The sequence below is a fragment of the Azolla caroliniana genome, unplaced genomic scaffold, assembly GCF_043228905.1.
Source record: "Azolla caroliniana isolate FFs.n. ecotype wild unplaced genomic scaffold, voAzoCaro1.0.p SCAF_1, whole genome shotgun sequence".
Lineage (NCBI taxonomy): Eukaryota > Viridiplantae > Streptophyta > Polypodiopsida > Salviniales > Salviniaceae > Azolla > Azolla caroliniana.
This window is the reverse complement of record NW_028230436.1, coordinates 24,994,505-25,018,434: the sequence shown is the minus strand read 5'-3', so window position 1 is coordinate 25,018,434 and position 23,930 is coordinate 24,994,505. Positions and strand designations below refer to the sequence as shown.

Below are 23,930 nucleotides of genomic sequence, written 5' to 3'. Positions count from 1 at the left end.
TTTTCCCACATAAAACATTTTGTGTCTCTACTCTCTATATTCTTTTTTTTTCCTGTGTACCATGAGACTTGTTCTTTGCACCCAAATATACACATGAGAAACTGGTTGTGGTCGGTTACAATCCTAACACTATGTGCATGTGCCAAATGAGAAGAGAAAGAGGTTGGACGCGAAATAGGAAAAGTGCATACTAGTCAACTACTCACAGGAACAGATGGGGTATAAGTGTTATAACCCCCCGACAAACCAAGTCTGAGTAAGCCACGATGTTGTGTTCGATGAGTCGGAGTCCTAGTATGCTCTTCCAACTCCGACCCTCGACAACTCTGACCTCCCCATTTCTAAGGATGAGCCAGCGAGGCTGACATGATCCAAGAAGAAGAAGAAGATTTCGCCACTCTGGAAGAGAATCTGATTTCAGTCCGGCAGTCGGAATGAAGAGCTGAATCGGAATGACCAATAGAACGAAGGGCTGGTGAGTAGTGACGACTCGTTTGTGCATTCCCATCGCAAGGAACTGAGGAGACGGTATACGCGGAAGGAAAAGGGGAAGATGAGGATGCCGGAGTATGGAACGGATAAAGGTACATCGGATCTGGGAGAATCTGACACCAACCGGAGTGAAGATGGACCCCAAGAGTTGAGCTCGGATGCGGCCAAGAGGGTCTTGAAATCGGCTAATGGGAAGTTACGCCAATCTACTCGCCACAAGAAACAAGTGATCTGTACGGTTATAATGAACACATGGCGCACCATTACGCATACATGACGAAGGTATCAAAAGTTTGAGAGCCGAAGAGCTTTGCGGAGGCATCACAGGATGCCAAATGGCATTCGACCATGGACGAAGAAATGTGGGCACTTGATGCCAATGACACATGGAACTTGGTTGACCCTCCCCGACATTGCAAACCGATCGGCTGTAAATGGATATATAAGGTGAAGTACAATGTTGACAGTTTGGTCAACTGGTACAACGGGCGACTGTTGGCCAAGGGATACACACAGACCCACGGAATCGACTACGACAAGACCTTTGCACATGTGGCGAAGATGATGACGGTTCATGTGGTACTGATGGTAGCAACAGCAAGAGGTTGGCATCTCCATTAGATGGACGTGAAGAATGTGTTTCTTCAAGGAGATCTTGAAGAACAAGTATACATGGTACAACCACCTGGATTCTAGTCGGAGGTGAATAAGTCCGCAATATGTCAGCTGAAGAAGTCACTTTACGGCCTTAAGCGAGCTCCCTGTGCTTGGAACTCAAAGATCAAGCACCAGTTGCATAAGATGAGGTTTGCGGCCTCAAAATCCGACTCCTCTCTATTCATCCAGAAAGGTCTGAAGGGTTCGGTTTGTATTTTGTTGTACATAGACAACTTGGTCGTCACCGGCCTTGTTTAAATCGGTCGAGTAAAGTCCCAACTATCGGATGCATTTGAGATGAAGAACTTGGGGGATATTCACATCCTCCGAATGGAAGTGATCCACATCCTAGATGGCATATTGTTGTCTCAATGACACTATGTATTCAATATGTTGTACAAGTTCAGTATGACGGATTGTCGATCCGTCTCTACTCCTCTCGACAAGAACCTAAAGCTACGTCCCAATTCAGGGGTCACGACTAACCCAAGTCTATGAGATCCAGCCGACATAGGGCACTGGCTCACCAAGGAGACGCTACAAAAGATCAAGGTCAGTGGGGGTGGCTTTCAGTACCGGAGGAGGAAGACCGATTCCGGGGAATGCTTGAAAGGAACGGGAAAGCCTTTGCAATCTCGTCAGAGGAGATCGGGTGTGTCGACCCAAAGAACGTGGAACTGATGGTGATATTCACGGTACCGCATGTGCCGTGGAGTCTCAAACCGATTCCGGTACTAAGAGCTCACATCCCGAAGTTGATGGGGCTTCTCAAGGAGAAGGAAGAGATGGGGATTCTCGAAACATCAAGAGACCCTTATTCGAATTGGTGGTTTACGATGCTGAAGAAGGATGGCACATTCCGCTTTATACAGGACCTACAACCTGTCAACAAAGTGACAATCCGGAATGCATGGGTTCGACCAACCATTGATGCATTCAGAGAGGCCTTCACCGGAAGGTCGATCTACTCGGTCGGAGATCTATATTCAAGGTATGATCAATTCCAGCTAGCCGTTGAAAGTAGGGACATCACGACGATGCGGACCCCTATTGGCTTGGTTTGGATGTGTACCTTGGCATGCGGAGGAGCAAGCTCACATGGTAAATGCGATGAACAAGGTGCTAAGGGGTGTTTGGAGGACACGAAAGAGGAATCGGTTAGAGCGAACGGATGTCGAAGATTCGTCATGACCCGCATCTATGATTGTGAGTAGATACTACAGAGGCTTGAGGGCGTTCATCTTACCTTCTTCCGGCAAAAGTAGACATTCGGAGAATCAGAAATCCTGGTGGCCGGTCACCTATGTGGGCCATATGGCCGGAAATCATCTCCTGCGACGGTAGAGGCCATCTCGGCAATGAAGGAGGACTGCAGGTCGGTCATGGAGGTCCAACGGTTCCTGGGAGTGTGCACCTTCTACCACATATGGGTTCCCCATTACGCGCATATCATCGAGGCACTCTACGGCCTGTTGAACAAAGGGTGGAATTTTGAATGGGGCGAAGAGCACTCAGAGGCAATCCAAAGGCTAAAGGGGATGTTGACGGCAGCACCGGCTCTTCGAAAAGCCGTGTATAGGACAAACACGTAGATCTATGTAAAGGTCGATACTGAAGTTAAAATCGTTGCCGGCCACAACCGGTTGTACGTGTGTGGAATAATAGTCAATCTAATGGAAGGGAAAAACAGAATACAGAAACTGAGAATGACACAGATTTTAACGTGGAAACCCGAACTGGGAAAAAAACCACGTGGAGTCCACAAACTCCGAAACAGAACACTATGAGAGAAAGGAATACAATCAGAGATCTCAGAGGCAACGACCTCAAGATCCTGCTTCGCCAATAGGCGGCTATGGAGCTCACACACTCGTTCACTCTCACAGTTACGGAGGCAACAACCTCATCAACAATAACTTTACAATAACGCACTTATCTAACATGATTGCCCTAAGTACTTATATACTAATGTAACCTTTCAACTATTTACAAGTTTAGCCTTCCGTGTTGGCTATCTCCACGATTTCCGATTTCGGCCGAGGCCGATAGGCCTCGGCCGAGTTGCTCATCAACATGGTTCTTCTCACTTCCCATCTGGAGGGACCTGTTTCCTAAAAGATACGAATCTGACCAGAATCCGATGGGTGATCAATCAAGAAGATGAAGTCGGCAAGCGGTTCACTATCTAGTTCAGTGCAAAAATGTTAAGGGAGCAGCAGCGAGGATACACGTATGTTAAGCGCGAACTGTGGGGTATCATTTCGGCAATCAAGGCCGATAAAGATATCTGATCGGGACATAAGTGATAATTGAGCCGTATTGCCTATTGATTCTTGGTATGGTTTCTGGATGTGTGACCCCGGACCTGGCGATGCTCAGGTGGATTGCGTACATCAAGTCCCTGAATCCGGAGATACGACACAATTTCGGTAAAGACAATGCCATGGTCGATATGCTTTCAAGAGCACGGTTCGACAACGAGAACGACATGGTGTCAGAAGACGAAGAAGTTGGCGTGAACTTCTTCAAGTTGCCTCAAATGTCGGGGAACAAACAGAGCACTCCGACCCTGAACGAGTTCGATGAGGACGACTACGATGGGGAGTGGATTCAAGTCGGAAGGTTTTTAAGCATGAAGGTGCCAGATGTAGCATGGTCAAAGGAAGAGGCCGGTTGAATTCGGAAGAAGGCCTATAAGTTCTTCTTGAGAGACGATAAGATATGGCGGCATCCAAAGAGGCGGAACGACACTCCGGGTGGTGACAAAGGAGGAGGAACAATCGGTGCTCGTGTTGGAGTTCCATGAAAATCCCTGGTCTAGACACCGGGGAACGTGGGCCACATTCGACAAGCTTAAGGAGAAATACTGGTGGCCCGGCATGTACAAGGACGTGCACCACTTCTTGATGACCTGCGAGAGCTACCAAGTGCATTCCGGAGTTCGGCACCAAGGCGAGTTACAGCCGACCTACTTGTCAACCATACACTTCAAGTGGATGGTCGATTTAGTTATGATGCCGAAGGGGGTAGGGCAGAAGCGGTACACGGTGCTTGCGGGAGAGGACCGGACGAACCAGGTTGAGGTCCTCTCCTGCAAGATGACCGCAACTGTGTGTCGGATCCTGATCGAAGATGTGATTTTCCGGTATAGGTGCGTAGGGAAGATAGTAGCCGATCGAAGGGAGGTGGACGCGCAAGAAGTGGAGGAGCTATTCGACTTGTTGGGGCCTGCGATGTCAAACGGTTCCAACAAATTTTTGGGAGCCTCATATATCTAATGATCACCCCAACCCGACCTCAGTTATCCGGTTGGCATGATTAGTCAATTCATGTAGAGACCGACTATTGAGCACCTTCAATTCATGACTCAAATATTGAGTATGTGAGCAGCACGAAGGATCGGGGACTGTTGTACCGACTGAACAACTAGTTGACTATATTGATGCCGACTGGGCCGGAGACGCCGTAGATCGTTAGTCAACATCAGGTTTTATGTGCTCTCTTGGGGTGTGGTTATAGCGTGGAGCAACAAAAGGTAGATGATAGCGGCCCTATCGAACACTGAGGTTGAGTATAGAGGAGCCACCGTCGTGGCCTGTGAAGCTATATGGCTTCGGCGGCTGGGTCCGGATCGGATCAGAGAGCCGGATCCGCGAACCGGATCCATCCGTCAGCCGATAGGTTGTTAGAAGCCTACACACCTAGATGAGTAGGTAATCATATTTTTAGGAGATAGTGTGTAATGCTCAGTTATGAGCATTGAAGTACATGTCAGGACTTCTAGCGGTCCTTTTAAGAACTTGTATAAAAGTGTTCCCTGAGCACATTAGTATGTACAGAGTGTTATTTTCTAATTGAGTATTTTTTTCTTCTGCTCTCTCTATCTCTCTCGAGTTCTGTGCATGTTATCTGAGTTTCCATTAAACCTTCGTTTACTTTTTGTTGCTATCCGGCTGTAACTGGTTATCTCTTTTAGCTTCCGCATGCTATTCTTTTCACTAAGTTTAGGAAAATTCTGTAATTATGCCAATTGCCCTAACCCAGTTAGTATATAATTGGCTTTGTAACCTAGCTCATAAAAAGGAGTTAATAGTGCCCTACTTGTATTGTAACTTTTGGAATAAGACTGCTACATTGTGTGTGTGTGTGTGTGTGTGTGTGTGTGTGTGTGTGTGTGTGTGTGTGTGTGTGTGTGTGTGTGTCTAACATATTTTTTCTACTTGATCTTGCGTTAACTTGTTCACTTGGTGATCTTCTTAGCATAGATGTTGTTCTTGTTTTTGCATTGACAGTCTCAGACTCTAACACTTAATGATTAAACAATGATTAAGAATAATATCTCTTTCACTCACTCTCACTCGCTCTCATAGACAATGGAAGTAAAGATATTCTTTATTACCCTCTTGCTAAGAGGTCTAGCACCAACAAGGAAGAGAGATTAGTGTCTTCTCTATGAAACACTATCACTAATCTCTCTTAAGCTCAAAGGTTTACAATGAGAGAGGATATGAAGCTTAAGCTCTTAATCACTAGGGAGATCTTTACAAATGGGAGAACCCTTACAAAGACACCACAATGTTATTTACATAGCATTTACATTTAGGGTATGACTCTTTCACACTTGGCCGCCCATTAGGTTCCTTTCATATTGTCGTTTCCTCTTCATGGTTCCTTTGGCGTTACCATGTCCTTGTTGATGCGCCCTTATTCATGAACAATTGTGGTGCAATCCAAGTGCTTAACATCCCCCCCAACCTAATGATTGCCCATTCTCGGGTGCACTGTGGGAGGTGAGCTCGAGACATCGGGGGCGAGAAGGATGGAGTAGGGTGGTTCATCGGAGTGTGATCGGTGGGCGGAGGTGGTGGCGAAGACGGCGTATGGTGAGGGGAGGTGAGTGAATCTCTTGCATTTGATCAGTCGTTGTGAAGAAGTATTTATTGTGTGGTGGGGGTGGTGGTGAGAGTGCGGCGTGATCGTCATCATCAAGGGAGTTAGGGTCCCTCTCTAGGTCGACTACCGTCGGTGGTTGAATGGAGTGTGTGGGCGCAGGTGCGGGCCTCGTCAAAAGTCATAAGTTGGTACTCTTGAGAGATGTCATGGTACCTGTCTAACTCATGGGTGTCCTCCTCTTCAAGTTTAACAGGCCAGTTGAGTGTGGAAAGTTCGACGCGAACATCCCAGGCATGTTGCCACGCGTAGACTTACCAAGAGAACCCAAAAGGCGACATGTAGACATCTTTACTCTCAAGAATGGCGTGGGTGAGGTCACCTGTGATTCAGTGTAGGCATACAAGCGTTGCGAAGAGTTGTGTGTGCCAACTGGTCCTCATTGACCTACATTGTGTTAGAAACCCCTCTATGGGCATCATCCATTTGGACAAAACATAGAGGGGTGAGTATAAAATGTGTATCCGGGAAACGGGTGGCCAGAGTGGGAACTCTGTGAACATGTGTTGAAGGCTAGGCTCAACGAGTGGAACTCGTCGACCTATGTGGAGAGTGTTCAACAATTGGCATTCGTTGAACTCTGTAGGTGTTTGATCGACAAGTGAAACTCGTCAAACTTTGAGGAGATTGTCCGACGAGTGAAAATCATCGAACCGTGTCTGGATTGTTTGACGAGTGGAGATTTGTTCGACGAGTGCAAACACGTCAAACTTTGTGTGAGTGTTCGATGAGTGCAAACTCATTGAACTTTGTGTGAGTGTTCCATTGGAGTTCCGATTTCAGGAACAAATTGTTAATGTTAACCCCAAATATTTATAAACCCATGACCGATAAGATACTCGATCCCCACAATCTCGCTACTACAAACCAACACCTGAAACACATACTATATGTTTCAATAACACACAAAATTGAGTGACTTCATAACCAACAATTTCCCATGCTTCACTCGTTATATCTTTGGATCCCGGGGAGGTTTTGGGGGCACCCAAGTGTGAAACGCGAATTAGGTTTTTCATTCTTCCATATATACCTTTCATTACAATTTTTGCAATCTTCCTCTCTGCTCTTGCTAGGGTTTTGGCTGCTAGAGGAAACAACAACAACACAACCATGATGACCCATTTGAAGAAGAACAGGAAGAAGTTGTGTGAGTGTTCGATGAGGGATCACTTGTCAAACTTGATGTGACTGTTAGATGAGTGGTCACTCATCGAACTATGTGTGACAGTTCGATGACTGGTGAAGGGGGGCATAGGGGCTAAGGGAAGAAAGAAGAAAGGAGTGGAGGGTTCAAAAGGGAGGAAGGTGTGAGGGAGAAGAAATGAAGAAGAACTTTCGAGAAAATAAAGATAAAAATAACCAAAAAAGAAAAAAAGATAAATTAATAAATAATAAATAATACACAAAATTAAATCAATAAATAAGAAGAACGTTTGATCGCCTTGTGATGGGGAACGTTTGATGGTCTTATTTTGGGTAACCATGCACCTCTCCTCCTCATAAAGGCATTCGTACATTCATGTGTGTGTACCTTGTCTTTTCCTTGTGCATTTGATTGTCTTGTGACTTGGAAGGTTTCATGAAACCATGCACCTCTCCTCCTCATAAATGCATTCGGACATTCGTGCATGTATGTTCTTGTCCATTCTCTCATGCGTTCGTTCGTCTTGTGAGTAAGGCATGGTTGTTTACGTACCCGTATTTAACTTTTAAATACGTATAGTAACTCATAATTTGTATAGTATGTACTATACCTCAATGTGTTCAGTCAAATATCATGTACATTTGTCAAATACGGTCTTTAATGTACATTTGAAAAAATAGGTATAATACATATTTATAAAAAAATGTAAGTAAAACGCCAAAAAAAAGCAAAAGAATTTTCTTTTTAGTGAAAAAGAAGGAAGAATGAAGAACAAAAGAACAAAAGAGATGACAACGAAGAAGAAGAAGAAGAAGAAGAAGAGAGAAAAGAAAGCAGAAACCAATCCTGACTCTGAGTGTGATAATCACAGAAGATAGAAGAAGAAGAAGAAGAAGAAGAAGAAGAGAGAAACCTATCCTGAGTGTGATAATCATAGACGATTCCTCAATCTATGAAGGCATAATCATAAATAATTACAATTCGAAGTAGAACATCGTGATACACACTTAGACCGATTTATAGAATAAGTGAATGTCTACATCCATATTATAAGTACTTTAGGATGTGAAATGTTCAAATGTCTTATATGCATTTTAGGATGTAAAATTATAATGTACATCACAAAATTGTGTAAACATAGATGTTTTTCACAATATTACAAATATTTTTTAGAAAGGTAAATAGTTTTCAAATTCTAGAAGTATTTAATGTACTATACGTACTATACGTAAAATACGTATTTTATAAGTATTTAACATATTAAAAAATGTATTTAACGTATTTTTAAATTGGGAGGTACTATACGCATATTAATACGTTGTATACGTATGGTATCTGTACCGTATCTAACGTACCTAACAACCTTGGACTAGGGGTTGATTTAGGCTTGCCCATGAACCTCTCCTTTTCACAAACACGTTTGAATATTTGTGTATTGTGTGTGTAAGTTCCTCTTGTGCATTTGTTTGTCCTATGACTAGGGGTTGATTCGAGCTTGCCGATGTGTCTCTCCTTTTCACAAAGGCATTTGAACTTCCATGCCTTGTGTGTGTAAGCCTTCCTCCCCTACGTCCATGTTGGGTGTGTGAGCCCTAAATCCTTCCAATCCAAAACCCTAGCAGTTCCGCCTCATGATCTGCACTTAGTGACGGATTTTCACGACAATGCTTCTCTAGAGCAGCCTTGAACACTACGGGAGGTAGTCTCATACGACTAGACCAAAATTCATTGATATACTTTTCCAATATTTATTATTAGGAATATCCTAATGATGTAAAAGACCTGCAACCTTGAGCCATTGAGCCTTGTTAACTTGGCATTGGTGACATTTGTTGATGGGTGGGGGGTGGAGCCAAGATCAGCTCCAACCCCCTCCCAAGGGGAGTCAAATGTGGGAGGAGAGAGGGACAGATGCAAAGAGAGAGAGAGGGAGAGAGAGGGAATCGAGATAGACACAAGTTGAGAGTAATTTCAATATTATTTCTCTTTTTTACTATGCCCCATGGGTGGGGATTTATATAGTACAAGATTGATACAAAAAAGCCGAATGGGGGTAGTTACACCTACTTACTCCACCTCACACTCACACATTAACATTTTATATTACACCTTACACACCTTTCACATTACACCTAACCCTCCCGTACACCTATACGGGTAACAACATTTAATGACATAATCTTCTACATAATGACAAATTTTAGGCAAAAAAAATTGATTAGAGATCAACGCAATTGTATGATGTGTTCTAGGATCCCTTGTTGAGGATGCGTCATTACACACAACAAAACGATTTCCATATAGGTAATGTCTCTATGACTTAAATTCACATATAATTGTAGATAGCTCTTCATCATGAATTAAGTACCAATATTGAGTAGGTGTAAGTTTTCTTCCTCTCACATGCGATGGGTTTGCCCTCTTATTGCAAGATTGCTCCTACTGTTATCGTGATGTGGCGTGTCTAAAGGTAAATAAGACTCACATTCAAAAATATGTATGTACTTAGAAGTTAGAGGGCCCATAAACCTTGTACTATAGGTGTAGAGTTTGGATCTCTATAGCGCGGTGTGAATTAAGGGCATTTTTTCCCTTTTTCTTATTTGAAGGAAAAGGGGAATATTTGCATTAAATGCCAAAACTAAGCGCCTCTTTTTCTATAAAAGGAAGAGAAGAGGGCTTATTTCAGGTCACCTATTTTGTGGTTTGGGGTGTACCATTAGGGTTTTGCGTCTTACTTCTTCTTCTCCTCGACGTGCTTGAGGTCTTAGGGTTTCTTTTTTCTTCTTCATGAGCATTTAGGGTTCTTTGTTCTTGTTCTTCTTGTTCTCAAGTGTACATTAAGACCGATTCTCTAGTGATTGCCATTATGCATTGGTTGATTCAAAGAAGGGTTTCAACAAACTCGTACACTAGTAGTTCGAAGGGAGGATGAAGTGGCCCGATGTTAGAGTTATGATCTAACGTAAGCATATGATAAGGATAAAAGATATAAGAAATAAGAAAAGAGAGAGAGAGAGAGAGAGAAGGGTGTCGATCCACCCGACCACCCCTGAGCAAAGGGGTCGAGACGGACTTGATCCTCGATCGGCGTCCCATACCACCATCGTGGCGTCGAGTCATACCTAGTGCTGGAGCGCTCACTACAAGAGTTGACCCACCACAAGAACAGAGTCTCGATGTAGTCAAGAGATACCCAAGGCCCCCAGGCAAGTTCACACTTGGCCTAATGGGTTGTCTCAATCCTAAGGATTAAAAGTAATCATCCCCTTCTTTACACTCTCGTTTAACCCTCACACTTATCCACATGTATAGAATACTACGGTAAATTCGGGATATTATATGGTCATGCCCGTAACATACTCCCCCTCTTTAAAACATTGCACTCTTGCAATGGAAAGTTAGGGAAGTTAGTTATAAAAGTATTTTCACGTTCCCATGTGGTATTTTTGATAGATTTATCCATCCATTTAATTTTAAATTCTCGGATTATTTTAGTATGTAGATTTTTTGTTTTAACATCGAGAATTCTTTTTGGTACATGTGGTTTAGAACATAAATCTTCAGAAGTAACCAAAGTTTTAGTTGTAACTATATTGTCGCCAGAACCTATAAGTTCTTTTAGATGACTTACATGAAAAACTGGATGAATTTCAGCACCATCAGAAAGCGCGAGACAACAGGCTGATGAACCAATGCATTTGAGGACTGTAAAAGGTCCACAAAATCGTGGTGCGAGCTTAGCACACTTACCCGTAGACAATGTCTTAGAATTGGGAGGTACATGTAAAAATACCTTCTCTCTAGGGTTGAATACACGAGGTTTCCTATTATGATCCACGTAAAAGCGCACTCTATCTCGAATAGTTTTTATATTATCTCGTGCAATATGCAACATATCTTGCATATCCGAAGAAAGTTTTGCATACTTCGCTACTCATCGTGATGTATATTAACATCAATCGGGGCTCGTGGCTGAAAACCATACATCAACATAAAAGGACTATATCCCGTCGACGTATGCTTCGAGCTGTTATAAGAAAACTCCAAAATTGGGAGATAATGTTCCCATTTTGATGGTTTTGCACCAACGTATGCTCGAAGCATGTCCTCAATAATTTGATTTACTCTTTCCGTCTGTCCATCGAATTGAGGATGATCCGTGGAGCTCATGCTCAATGTAGTTTCTAAATTCTTAAAGACTTGCGTCCAAAAGTCATTAGTAAACTTTGGTTCTCGATCGCTCACAATATCCATCGGTAACCCATAAAAACAAAATAACTCGTCAACGAATTGGTAAGCCAATTCAGGAGCTGTTACCGTGGTTTTAGTAGCAATAAATCTAGCCATTTTAGTTAGTCTGTCAACCACAACCCAGATGGCATCATGACCTTTTTGGGTGCGAGAAAGGCTAACAATAAAATCCATGGATATACTTTCCTAATTATTATTGGGAATTTCCAAGGGATGTAAAAGTCCTACGGCTTTAAGTCGCTCAGCTTTGTTAACCTGACATTGGTGACATTTAGTCACATAGCCATGTCTGTAGGGGCGCATCTTAGGCCAATAGAATTCAGTGGAGATGAGAATGATTCTACGATGTATTCCAGGGTGCCCTGGTGAGGGTGCATCATGGCATTCAAAAAGAATTCTCTTTTTGACCTCAGGCAAATCTGGCACACAAACCTTACCATTACGATAGAGCAAACCATTAGCAATGTGGAAGTATTCCTTCGAGGATGTGGTGGTGTCTGTTCCAAACTCAACTCTTGCCCAGTGTTTTGCAAAATAACTGTCATCAGGATATTTTCCTCGAAGGTGATCATAAAGATCTGATGTCATTTCAGTGAAGCTAAGCATGTTAACTTCACGGATGCGACTTAGTGCATCAATGATAGTGTTCATGGAACTTTTACGATATCGTGTGGAGAAATCAAAGTCCTAGATGAGATCTGCCCATCGTGCCTTACGGCCTTTTAGGTTTTGTTGGTCACAAAAATATTTCAAAGACTCGTGGTCCGTAGCTACCACCAAACGATTTCCATAAAGATAATGGTGTCATGTTTTGAGCGCATGTATAACAACAAATAATTGCTTTTCTTGAACGGTATACCAACATTGAGAAAAATCAAGTTTCTTACTCTCGAATGTTATTGGTTTACCATCTTGATATAAGACAACACCTATAACATAATCGCTTGCATCAGTTTCAACCTCAAAAGGTTTTGAAGGATCGGGTAAAAGAAGTGAAGGAGCCTTGCACACAAAGTCCTTGAGTTCCTTAAAGGTGAGGTCTAGTGTAGCATTCCACACAATAGGTTTTGTAGACTTACGCGTTTGACCTTTTAGAAAATCAGTAAACGTCGTCGTCAATTGGGAGTAATTAAGAAGGGATTTTTGCAAAAACCCGAGAAAACGAAGGAATGATTGAACTTCTCGAATATTCCGAAGAGTGGGCCAAGGTTTGATTTTCTCAATGTGAGAAGGATCAATTTCAACTCGTTCAGTTATGAGATGTCCAAGATAAGTAATTGATTTCTTGGAGAACTCGCATTTTGAGATCGTTGCGTAGAATTGCTTGTCGCGCAATGTTTGTAAAACAAAGCAGACATGTTTAGCATGTTCTTCTAATGTATGACTATAAACTAAAATACCATCCAAGAAAATAACGACAAATTTTCCAAATTGTTCTCAGAAAATGTCATTCATTTCTTGTTGAAATGAGGTTGGAGCATTCGTCAAACCAAAAGGCATAACCAAAAACTCATTTAAATGGCCATAGCGTGTACGAAATGTCGTTTTAGGAACATCGTCCTCACTTATATGAATTTGATGGTAGCCCATACGAAGATCAAGTTTCATAAAATACCGAGCTTCCTGGAGACGGTCAATTAGATCGTCAGCCCGAGGCAATGGATATGAACTCTTTATCATCACTTTATTCAGGTGTCGGTAATTAATACACATACGCCATATGCCCTCTTTCTATTTTACCAAGAGAATAGGTGCACCCCATGGAGATTTACTATAACGTATATAAACCATTCGTAAATAGTCCTTGAGTTGCTTAGATACCTCATCCTCTTCAGATCGACTTAAGCGATAAGGAGGTATACTTATTGGTGCAACGCCAGGTACAATATCTATACGATGGTCTATATTACATTTAGGAGGTAACCCATGTAGTAGTTCACTCGGAAAAACATCACGAAAATCATTTAAGATTTCATCGAGTTGTAGTTGATCAAAATATGATAATTGAATCGAAACATTATCGATATTGTAAACGTGAATGTCCGGATGAAGTATACAATAAAATAAAGTAGAACAAGACAGCTCAAATATTGATGGCGAGGAAACAATTGAAAGAGATGGTTTTTAACACATTGAATAAAATTAATACCAGTACAAAAGTAATTGAATGATGAACTTAATCAATAGATAAAGAAGAGTTTTTATTAAAAAACCAAGGATAACCCAGTATTACATCAGTGGTACAAAGATTCATTACATGGAAGTCTACTTCCTTTATATAAGTATCAATAGAAATTCCTAATGAATGAATCGCCTCGTTGATGTATTGACCTCTTCCATCAGCCAAGCGCACCCTATAGGTGTGATCATTTACAGTGGGTTGGATTCCCCATATCTTAACCAAACGATCATTCACAAAATTGTGTGCGTTTCCCGAATTAAATAAAAATTGTAAGGAAGATCCATTGATATACTCATTTGCACGTAGTAAATCATTGGGTCCCAATACATAGTGAGGGAAAGAACATTGACAATTACTTAAATGATGTGTATAGACATGAAGGACATTAGGAATCTGACTTTTATGGTCTACAGCTCTTGCTTTATTGTGGTGCTCTTTCCATTGGAGCTTTCGACATTGTTCTTTTGTATGACCCTTCTTTTTGCAGAATACGCAAAAAGGATGTTGTTGCTTACAATCGCAATCCATGAATTTGTTGGGTGTCTTGGGTTTCCCAGTGAATTGCGATTGCTTAGTCCCGGGCACCTCGTTGGGTTTGTTATGGTCCTTCAAAGTGTGTAGATAGCAAAGAACTATTTCAACGGCCTCTTCGAAGGATTTTGGATCATTATCGTGCACTATCTAGTGATAGTCCAAATTGGGGATGCCATTGACAAAACAAGCTATTAACCAATTGTCCCCTACTAGACCCAATTTTTGGATTTGGGTTCTAGCATGGTGAACATAGTCTTCTAGCGAGGAAAACGTCCCGCTAGAGAGGTTCATTAAAGCTTGTGCGGCCTCGGTTCGAGAGGGAGGTTGTAGAAATTGGCCCTTGAAAACTGTGACAAAATCTGTCCAAGTATCGAGCAATTTCCCCAAAGTTCGGAGCCCACCACCCCTAGTTCTCGGCCGACATATGCCATCTTCGTACTATCTAGCGTGGGATAGAGCTCAAAATGAGACTCCCATCGACCCAGCCACATGCAAATTGCTTCTCAACCGTAAATGGCTTTACGACAAATGATGGTTCACCTTGACGCTCGTCGGGTCTATTAGTCTCACATTGTAAACTAATGACACCTACCTCGAGAGCACTTTGAGATTGCCGAAGTTCGGACATCTAATGACCGGTTGAACTAAGGAAATTTTGTATTTGTAAGAAATACGACTCAATCAAGATTGGTCTAAGAGGATTTCCTTGAGTTCCTTCCGCTTGAGCAAATGACATCGGGTTGTTATTTTGAGCCATTGAATGATTATTTCTACAAAGAAATAGGATAAGGTCAGTCAAATAGTGATAACATCATGTCGTGATGTAAACATATCATGGGCAAACATTAATCGATATCATGGTCTCATATCAATACCCCTCTAGACGTATGAGATGAGGTTCAAGATCACGTTACTATGGTAACACAAAGGTGTTTTAAAAACCATGTGGGTGACAAATGAATGTCTTTCCCTGATCTCTATATCGATTTTTTCATGGCGGCTCCCCGAGGCTCAACCATTTATGTTTGCGGCATGAATAGTTTATACACGAAAAAAATGTTAACAATAAACTATGTTTCTATGCCCACGTATATGGTTTTGGCTCTTTAAGTCCTATTACGAGGACCCCGAAATGCACTTAGACCTAAAGTCTAAACATGTGTTATAGTCATATCTATCAACGATGTTGTATGATCTTGGTAATATTTGAACTCGAGACCTCGAGAACAAATACATTAAACACTTGAGCTAACCAAATAAGTTGCTCGTGTTAAATGTTTGGTGTTTTTTGCGTATAAAAGATATGTGAGGCATTTGCTCATATATGTTTTTTTAAAAGAAACATATATGTCAAGAGTCCCTATTTCCCCCTCGTTTACCACAAATTATGTTGGTACATTACCTAACCTCAAGTCTCATAATTACGATGGCATATGCCAGAGTGCAACCTAATGGTCAAGCAAAATGAGCCCTCTTTTCGTAGTAGGCCCACGTGGCCCATCACATGGTTACATCATTACGAATGCCTTTCATAAGAATGATCTCATGGTGGCATCGTATCCATGTAATGAGGGAGGGATGTTGGATATGTGTGTCATAGGGGTGACCTCACATGAAGTGGGCCATGCCCTACGTTCTCAACATCATTGTGGCTATGAGCGTTTCGTTACGTAATGAAATCGAAGTGACCAACAGGGATGTCAACAAAATTACTGTTGAAAAAAAGGATGGTGACTACGCCATTCTCGCAAAAATTTGACGGCCACCAAGATCCTTTCCCCAAAAAGGACAACATTTAATATAGAAATCATGTAATAACTAATATACACATATGTATATTTATCACATATATACGATCAAATACGTATACACGTGACCACATATGCATATATTTAAAAAATCATAACATCAAATAGTCAACCTATGATGAAATCGAGGCATATAGCCTCTACGCACACGAAACATCCAATAATAAGGGTTAATCGTAATACGCAATTGAGGTATTGACCTCTTACGCATACGAGACCAAACGCATATCATTTACAAAGAAATCGAGGTATTGACCTCATAGGCATACATAACATATGTACGTGAACGTAATACGCAATTGAGGTATTAACCTCGTATGCATACGACACGAATCAGATATTAAATATATGTCAAATGATGTATTGACCTCATACACATATGTAAACGTTTTATAAACCAATTAATTACCACTAGACAACATCATTGAATCAATGAAAAACAACACATATTAACTATAAATCATTAGATTGGGAGATGAAAGAATAGAAAAACAAACAAGAAAGAGTTACCGAAGTTCCTTTGTTGATTGTTGTTTGGATCAAGGTCTACCACACGTGGATTGATCACCATCCATCAAGAAGACCAAAACAAACAAAGGAAACATTTGAAACATAAGCTCTGATACCAACTGTTAGAGTTATGATCTAACGTAAGCATATGATAAGGATAAAAGATATAAGAAATAAGAAAGGAGAGAGAGAAAGAAGGGTGTCGATCCAGCCGACCACCCCCAAGCGAAGGGATCGAGACGGACTCGAGCCTTGATCGGCGTCCCATACCATCGTCGTGGCATCGAGTCGTACCTGGTGTTGGCGCGCTCGCTACAAGAGTTGACCCATCGCAAGAACAAAGTCTCGACGTAGTCAAGAGATGATGAAATGGGGGTAGCTAGGCCTCATATTTATAGCAATACCCAAGGCCCCCAGGCAAGTTCACACTTGGCCTAATGGGTTGTCTCAATCCCGAGGATTAAAAGTAATCCTCCCCTTGTTTACACTCTCGTTTTGAAGGTGAAAAAGTGAATTTAAGAAAAGGGTGTACAGAAAAGAGGGAATAGAGAGGGCAACAACAATCAAGCAACTGCATAGGTAAGGAGGGGATGGCTTCGCTCAAGACCAAGATTCGAGACGACTCCTCAACATAGTAATGACTTACTCATCAACATCTCTTTTTTAAATGCTCTACGTAATAACAACTTGTCATTTAGTTACATTTCGAGCTTCAAATCCACAAAATCACGACAACAATGTCATTAAGTCTTGATTGTATCATTATATACCTTTTCGATGTTATCTTACCCTCCACTAGATTGTATCATTATATGCTTTGTATACACTTATTCGATGGGTAATGGAAACTATGGTGTAGTTGTGTTTTTAAAAAAAAATCTTGATAGCTTTTGTCAATCATGTTCAAATTAACCTTCATTTTCCCTTGATTGACTTTAATTACACTCTTTTTTATTAGTTGTGCTTGATCTCTAGTGTGGAACCATTATTATATTAGCAACATTGGGCAAAAATCATTTTTTTCAAAGCCTAATCAATGAGTATCCTCCCACATGGATTGTAATTGGTTTATCAAGCCTAATGGCTCGATTTCTTCTATTGTTGCTCAAGTTTGGCATTTGTTCCATTTTGTAAGATCGAATAATTGCTTAATAGATAAGTTCCCTCTCTTTCAATGATAATGTTATGAAAGTTATGGTTGTTGATTGAAATTGTTGATTTTCAAGCTTGTTTGTCAATGACGATTGTTCCATTGTCTTGTTGCCTCTAACATATAGTGTAAACCATCTCTAAAACATGCATAGTTCATGGTTTATCGATTGGAGAGATCAATCTTGTACACACACATATGTGCATACTATGATATAACATTGTGAGTATTAATATGAATGGACACTTACACATATCTTTATGAATTAGGAGTGCCACATGATATCATTTGCACTTGCACTAAAAGAGATCCAAGAAAAACTTTGCACTCCAGTATTGGGATCTATTGAGAATTGCGCTCTATTCTCTATTGAATATTGGCCATGAATAAAAGTAAGTCCAGTATTTTTAATGGAATTATTTTACTATAATAACATGAATACTAATGTACTAATTTTCTTGAGACATCTATTATCTGTTAGTTTCTTATCAAATACGATCTTATTTCTTAAATTTATATTAAATTGTTATAACTCTACTCGTATACATCTATCTTCTATTGATGTTCAAGAACCCTAGTGATTCCATCCATGCATGCAACAATCCATCCTGAATTATCATGACATTATAGGAGTCACAAAATAGATGGTTAAACATTATAGGATACCTCACTTATTAGGTTTTTGTTCCACGAGGCATCAACAATATCTAAAATCATTTTTTCCAGTTGTTGGCTAAACCAACATTTGCAAAAGATATTTCAAGAATACATTTGTGGCAGGCATTTGGATTTTGAAATGGAGCTTGAAAAAAGAGGGAATATAATAATTGTACAAACTAAACAATATGGGATTAATGTATAAAAGAAATAACAAGAAAATTAAGAGAGCAAACATCCATTGTCCTATTGAATTAATGTTGACTCTTAAGTTGCCTTCTAGAAGGGAGATGGTAGACCTATTGAGAGACCAAAACCAAAAAATCCTAAAAGTCCTTTGTATTTGAAAAACTATAAAATCAAATTTGAAACATGATGGAAGACAATATGAAAATTATGAAGGAGAAGACCACTTTAAATGCTTTCCTATAATACAATCCTATGGGATGAATATATTGACAATGAAGTGTAGGTGACCAACTTTACTATCATTACTCTTGCATGATATATTCATTATATGGGAGTTCTTATTTCGTAGAGAAAATCTATGAATGGAATTTTTTCATCCACTATTGTAACCCTCTGTTCACAACTAAGGACCGAAAATCTATATTGTACGTATGATTATAAGTCATGGTTACAAATGCTAAACTTGTAGTTCAAAACGCAACATTTAACAAGGTATCTCATCTCATGAAATATGACACTCGCACATGACATAGTTGCTTCCAATACACCATAATGAGGATTCACATTTAATATGATGATTTGGACACATGATATACTTCTAGTTTACAACAAACTACCTATATTTTTATTAAAAGCAATACTCTTGTTTACAAGATGGCACTACTATGTTTTTCATGTTCTAAACATCTAACCAATTGCGTAAATTATGTCATGGAATAGAGGTTTTAAGTTCCCAAAGTGGATTTTGAACTTCTAAGTAAAAAGAATTACTTTTGTGGACTATATATGGTTAAAGTTGAAAAAAGTTATATACTAGCTTGACAATTTCTACATTTTAAAATGCGATATATACACTCTATAAGACTTTGTCATAATTTGGATTTTAATAGGTTTTTCTCTTAAGCAACAACATTACAACAAAATACACTTGTATGGCATATAATAAATCCTATAAAGTTGTTCCGCGTTGGTGGTCCACTGAAGACATCTATATCTACATAGAACATTTCATATATTCGATAAGTATAGAACCATGGAGTGGAGTCCACGGTAGAACTGGTAAACTCATTTCACATGTGGAGGCCAGGTGGGCATTTATCACCCACGGAGAAATCCTAACCTGCCATGGCCTGGGCCTGGGCCCTGCATCTAATATGGACACACCCATTGGATACCACTTGTCATGGTGGTGGTGCATGTGGATGGGGTTTTAAAGCATGTTTTTGGTTTATTCATAGGCAAACGGTGCCCCACACTCTAGTATCTTCTGAAGAGTCCTAATTTTGGGAGGAAACTTGGGAAGACTCAGAAAAACGTTCTAGACAGGCAGACCTGAATGAAAATGACTTTGGAATCAATGAACAAGAAAGATGAAGAAAGGGATATAGTGGAGTTTGTGCTTCATTATAAGTAATGAAGGCCCTGGGAGGAGATTGGAATCTGCACCTTCCCTTCACAATACAATTCCTTCCCATTTCTCACTCTCACTCTTTATGATGGAAGAGTATATCAGTAGTTTTCAGTTTCAGCAGCAAGCATTGATGATGGTGCTCCTTGGAATGATGGCAATATGGGTGATGCAAACTATTGGGTTCTTTGGTCGGCGTCCACGGTTGTCCCCACCGGGGCCTTGGCCATGGCCAGTCATCGGAAATATGGGCTTGATGGCGGGGTCGAGCGCCCACCGGAACCTTGCGGCCCTCGCCAAACAATATAACACCCCCCTCCTCTCCATCCGCCTTGGCTCCACTCCAACCTTGGTAGCTTGCAATGCCGCCACGGCCCGTCAATTCCTCCGAGTCCACGACTCCATCTTCAGCGACCGCCCCACATTCGGCATGCCTGCCCATCTTCTCTTTGGGAGTCGCAACATCATCGGATTCCAGAACACGTCGGCCCGCTGGCGCGAGCTCCGCAAGTTGTGGACCATGGAGCTCCTGAGCGAATCACGGATATCCGAGAAACGGCACGTGCGCCACGAGGAGGTGGCCCGAATGATTGCTGTCATCCGCTCCGAGTACGAGCAACCAAAGGCCCCTAGTCCTAGCATACCCCGTGCGCTCAACGTTCTCACGTGCTTGTCGCACGTGACCAGCAATATCATGGGCCGGCTACTGCTGTCGGAGCGATTGGTGGACACGATGAGCGAGGCACACCCTTTGCACATGATTATTGAAGAGACGGTGAACCTCATGTTTACGCAATTGGCAGGCGACTTCGTGGCCTTCCTCTCGTTTCTCGATGCGCCCACCAAACGGCGAATGCGAGCTCTTCGCCAACAAACAGATCGCGTGTTGGGCTCCATCGTGGATAATCGTCTCCAGCTCCGCTCTCAAGGCCGTCGCTTCGACGACATCCTGGACATCCTCCTTGACCACACACAAGACTCTGTGGATAGGGAATCCCGAAACTTCATCAATGGCACCCTCCTGGTAAACTATATATATATGTCCTATAATAACTCAACGTGTATATATCAAGAGTTATTTGGAGAGTTTGATTTATTGGCGTGTCTAAAGATACCAATGCAACACACTTAAAAAAAGGGGTAGCATTAAGAGTGATAACTTGGGGTTGGTGTCAACCATGTCCCTTGCGTAGTTCTAAAAGAAACAAAACTTAAAATATTGATACCTCCCCTACTTTGAAAAGTAAGGGATATGGATCGATACAATATGATTAGGGGGTTATATTGGCTAATTACATGGTTTAATATGAAACCATTCCCAATTGGATATGAACTAAACCTAATCATTACTAGGTAAGGACATAGTGGTACTTCCAAAACTAAAGGTAGAGTTTATATTAGTATTTCATACCAAGCCATTGAGATGCACAACCTTGCAATGTGAAGACACTTTGCATGACGTTGGTAATCCAGTCACAGATGCAATGTAGATTACGATATCTTTGGTTTCCCCAAGCTAATAAGCTTGTTGATTCATAGTATGTCATAGAAACTTACTCATGTTGGTAACGCATCAACGGTATAACATGAACTCCACAAATGAGTGATAGACCTTGTGTGTCTGAGTTTATGTTAAGAGGATAGATCACATCCATAGTCATTAAAAATGTGTATTTTATGTGCATGATATGTTTTAGTGTACTGTGAAGTATTTAACATGCATTCTAAATTTTAGACCTATTATTTCAAAATATTCCACGTATTCTACGAATTTAACCATCGTTTTACGTTTCTTAAAAGTAATACTAATTTGGCCAAACAAAACAATCGTTTGATGCAATACAAAGACGAGAAGTGTTTAATGACATTCTACAAGTTTTATTTTAAAATACGTATTTTGAGTATTTTTTAAAATGGTAGAATACATTTAAAATATTTCGCATTCGTATTGTATGCATGGTGTTGTTACTTGTATGCTAAGTATTTTACAACCATGATCGCATCATCATACTATGCCAAGGCATTTACTTTTGTTTATTTGAACATCAACTTCTAAATTTTAGGAACATACAAATGGCTTTTGAATTTTTCGATTAGTTAACTAGTACATTTTGTACGTTTAGGAAATGTTTATAGCAGGTGTGGATACCTCAGCGAACACTATGAATTGGGCACTAGCAGAGTTACTAGCCAATCCAGATGAGATGAGGAAGGTACAAGAAGAGTTAGATGATATAGTGGGAATGGGAAGGATGGTGGATGAAGATGACTTACCAAAGTTGAAATATCTACGGGCAATAGTAAAGGAGGTTTTCCGGTTGCACCCTGTTGCTGTAATGATGATTCCACACACATCCAAAAAAGATTGTGAGATTGAGGTGTTGACGACAAATGATGATGGCACATCCAAAATAGGTAACTATCACATACCATCGAGGACCAGAGTTTTCATAAACTTGTGGGCAATAGGGAGGGATGAACATACATGGGAGCAAGCAAATGAGTTCAAACCTGAACGTTTTATGAACAGTGCAATAGATCTCAAAGGCCAAAACTTTGAGTTACTACCTTTCGGTTCAGGACGCCGCATGTGCCCTGGCATGAACCAAGGCCTTCAAATCGTGGAGCTTATTTTAGCTAACATACTTCATTGTTTCCATTGGTCCCCTACCACTACTACCATAGACCTTTCAGAGTCTAAAAGCACCGCAGGATCACTAACCTTGGCAACCCCTCTCCTTGTTTTCCCAAAATTCCGCTTACACATGAGTAACTAGCTATATTACTAATTCTATAACCTGTATCACCAATTATTAATGTTATCTCTTAGCCTAAAAATTTGAAAACAAATCTTAATTATTTCATGTAGTAATCTAATATAAGCCATGATTAATTGTAATCCATCTCTATTAATAAACATCATACATCATATTAATTTTTATTATCTAAATCTCTCTCCCCCTCTCTCTCTAGAGCACTTGAGCATGAACCTTAAGCAAGTGCCCATGTATTCTAAGATAGTTGAGGATATGTTACAAATGACAAAGATACAACATGGTGCCACACTAGAATGCAAATGAGAAGCTTTTAAGAAAGTCACTCTCTCTTGTACAAACAAATGTTTTTCGACCAACCGCACATCTTGGAAATGCACCAAGAAATTTAGGAAAAAATGGTTTGATAAAAGAATGTCATGAAGCTCAAAAATGCCTTATGGTTTTGGATATAGTTAAGCATAAAGAAAATTACTAAAAGCATTTGCATGAGTATAAAAGGCTTATTTAAAGAAAGAGAAGAATATTGGAAGTTGCTGAACAATTTCTTCAAACGCAAGAGAAAGCACATGCATGTGCTAAATTTTGGGGAAATCTAAAGGGGACACGTATTGAGAGTTATGGTGACTTAAGTCTTCACGACTTGTCTATGGATTGTAAGAATTTATATGAGTTATCTCTTGCCGAAAAGATGATATGTTATGGTTCTCTTTCACATATGTCTCCCTTCTTTACAATTGAAGATATATGCATAGGACTTAAGAAACTGGCCTCTTGAAAGGCAAGCGATCTTCAATGGATAAAGGTTGAAATGCTCAAATGGACGGGAAAGGAAACACATGTATGGATAAACGATATGTTTAAAGAGGCATTGCAACATGGTATATCGTATGATTGGACTACAAATTGGATCAAACCTTTACGTAAAGGTGGAGATGTAAATAATGTAAACAACTATTGAACCATCATGGTTGGCTCATTAATGGCAAAATTATTTGGATGTATAATGGAATCAAAGCTAAGTGTATGGGCTGAAAAAAATGGTAAGAGAGCTTATGGACACACTTGGCTTTTGAAAACACCATAGCACCATTAATCACCTCATCACCCTTCGAGTATTAATGGAGGAAAGTAGCCTTAGAGGTAAAGGTTTATATTGTTGCTTTCTAGACTTCAAGAAAGTTTTTGATATGGTGCCTCGTGAGCATCATTGGAGGC

At 40.6% G+C, this 23,930-nt stretch overlaps 1 protein-coding gene across 1 annotated transcript; it reads left to right on the top strand.

Annotated features, from left to right (window-relative positions):
* Positions 1–19,962: 19,962 nt before the first annotated feature.
* Positions 19,963–22,882, top strand: LOC147869240 (cytochrome P450 71AU50-like). Its single transcript, XM_087327658.1, has 2 exons — positions 19,963–20,962; positions 22,062–22,882. The coding sequence occupies exons 1-2, from the start codon at positions 20,024–20,026 to the stop codon at positions 22,713–22,715; spliced, it is 1,593 nt and encodes a 530-aa protein (XP_087183784.1). The 5' UTR covers positions 19,963–20,023; the 3' UTR covers positions 22,716–22,882.
* The last annotated feature ends 1,048 nt before the right edge of the window (positions 22,883–23,930 follow it).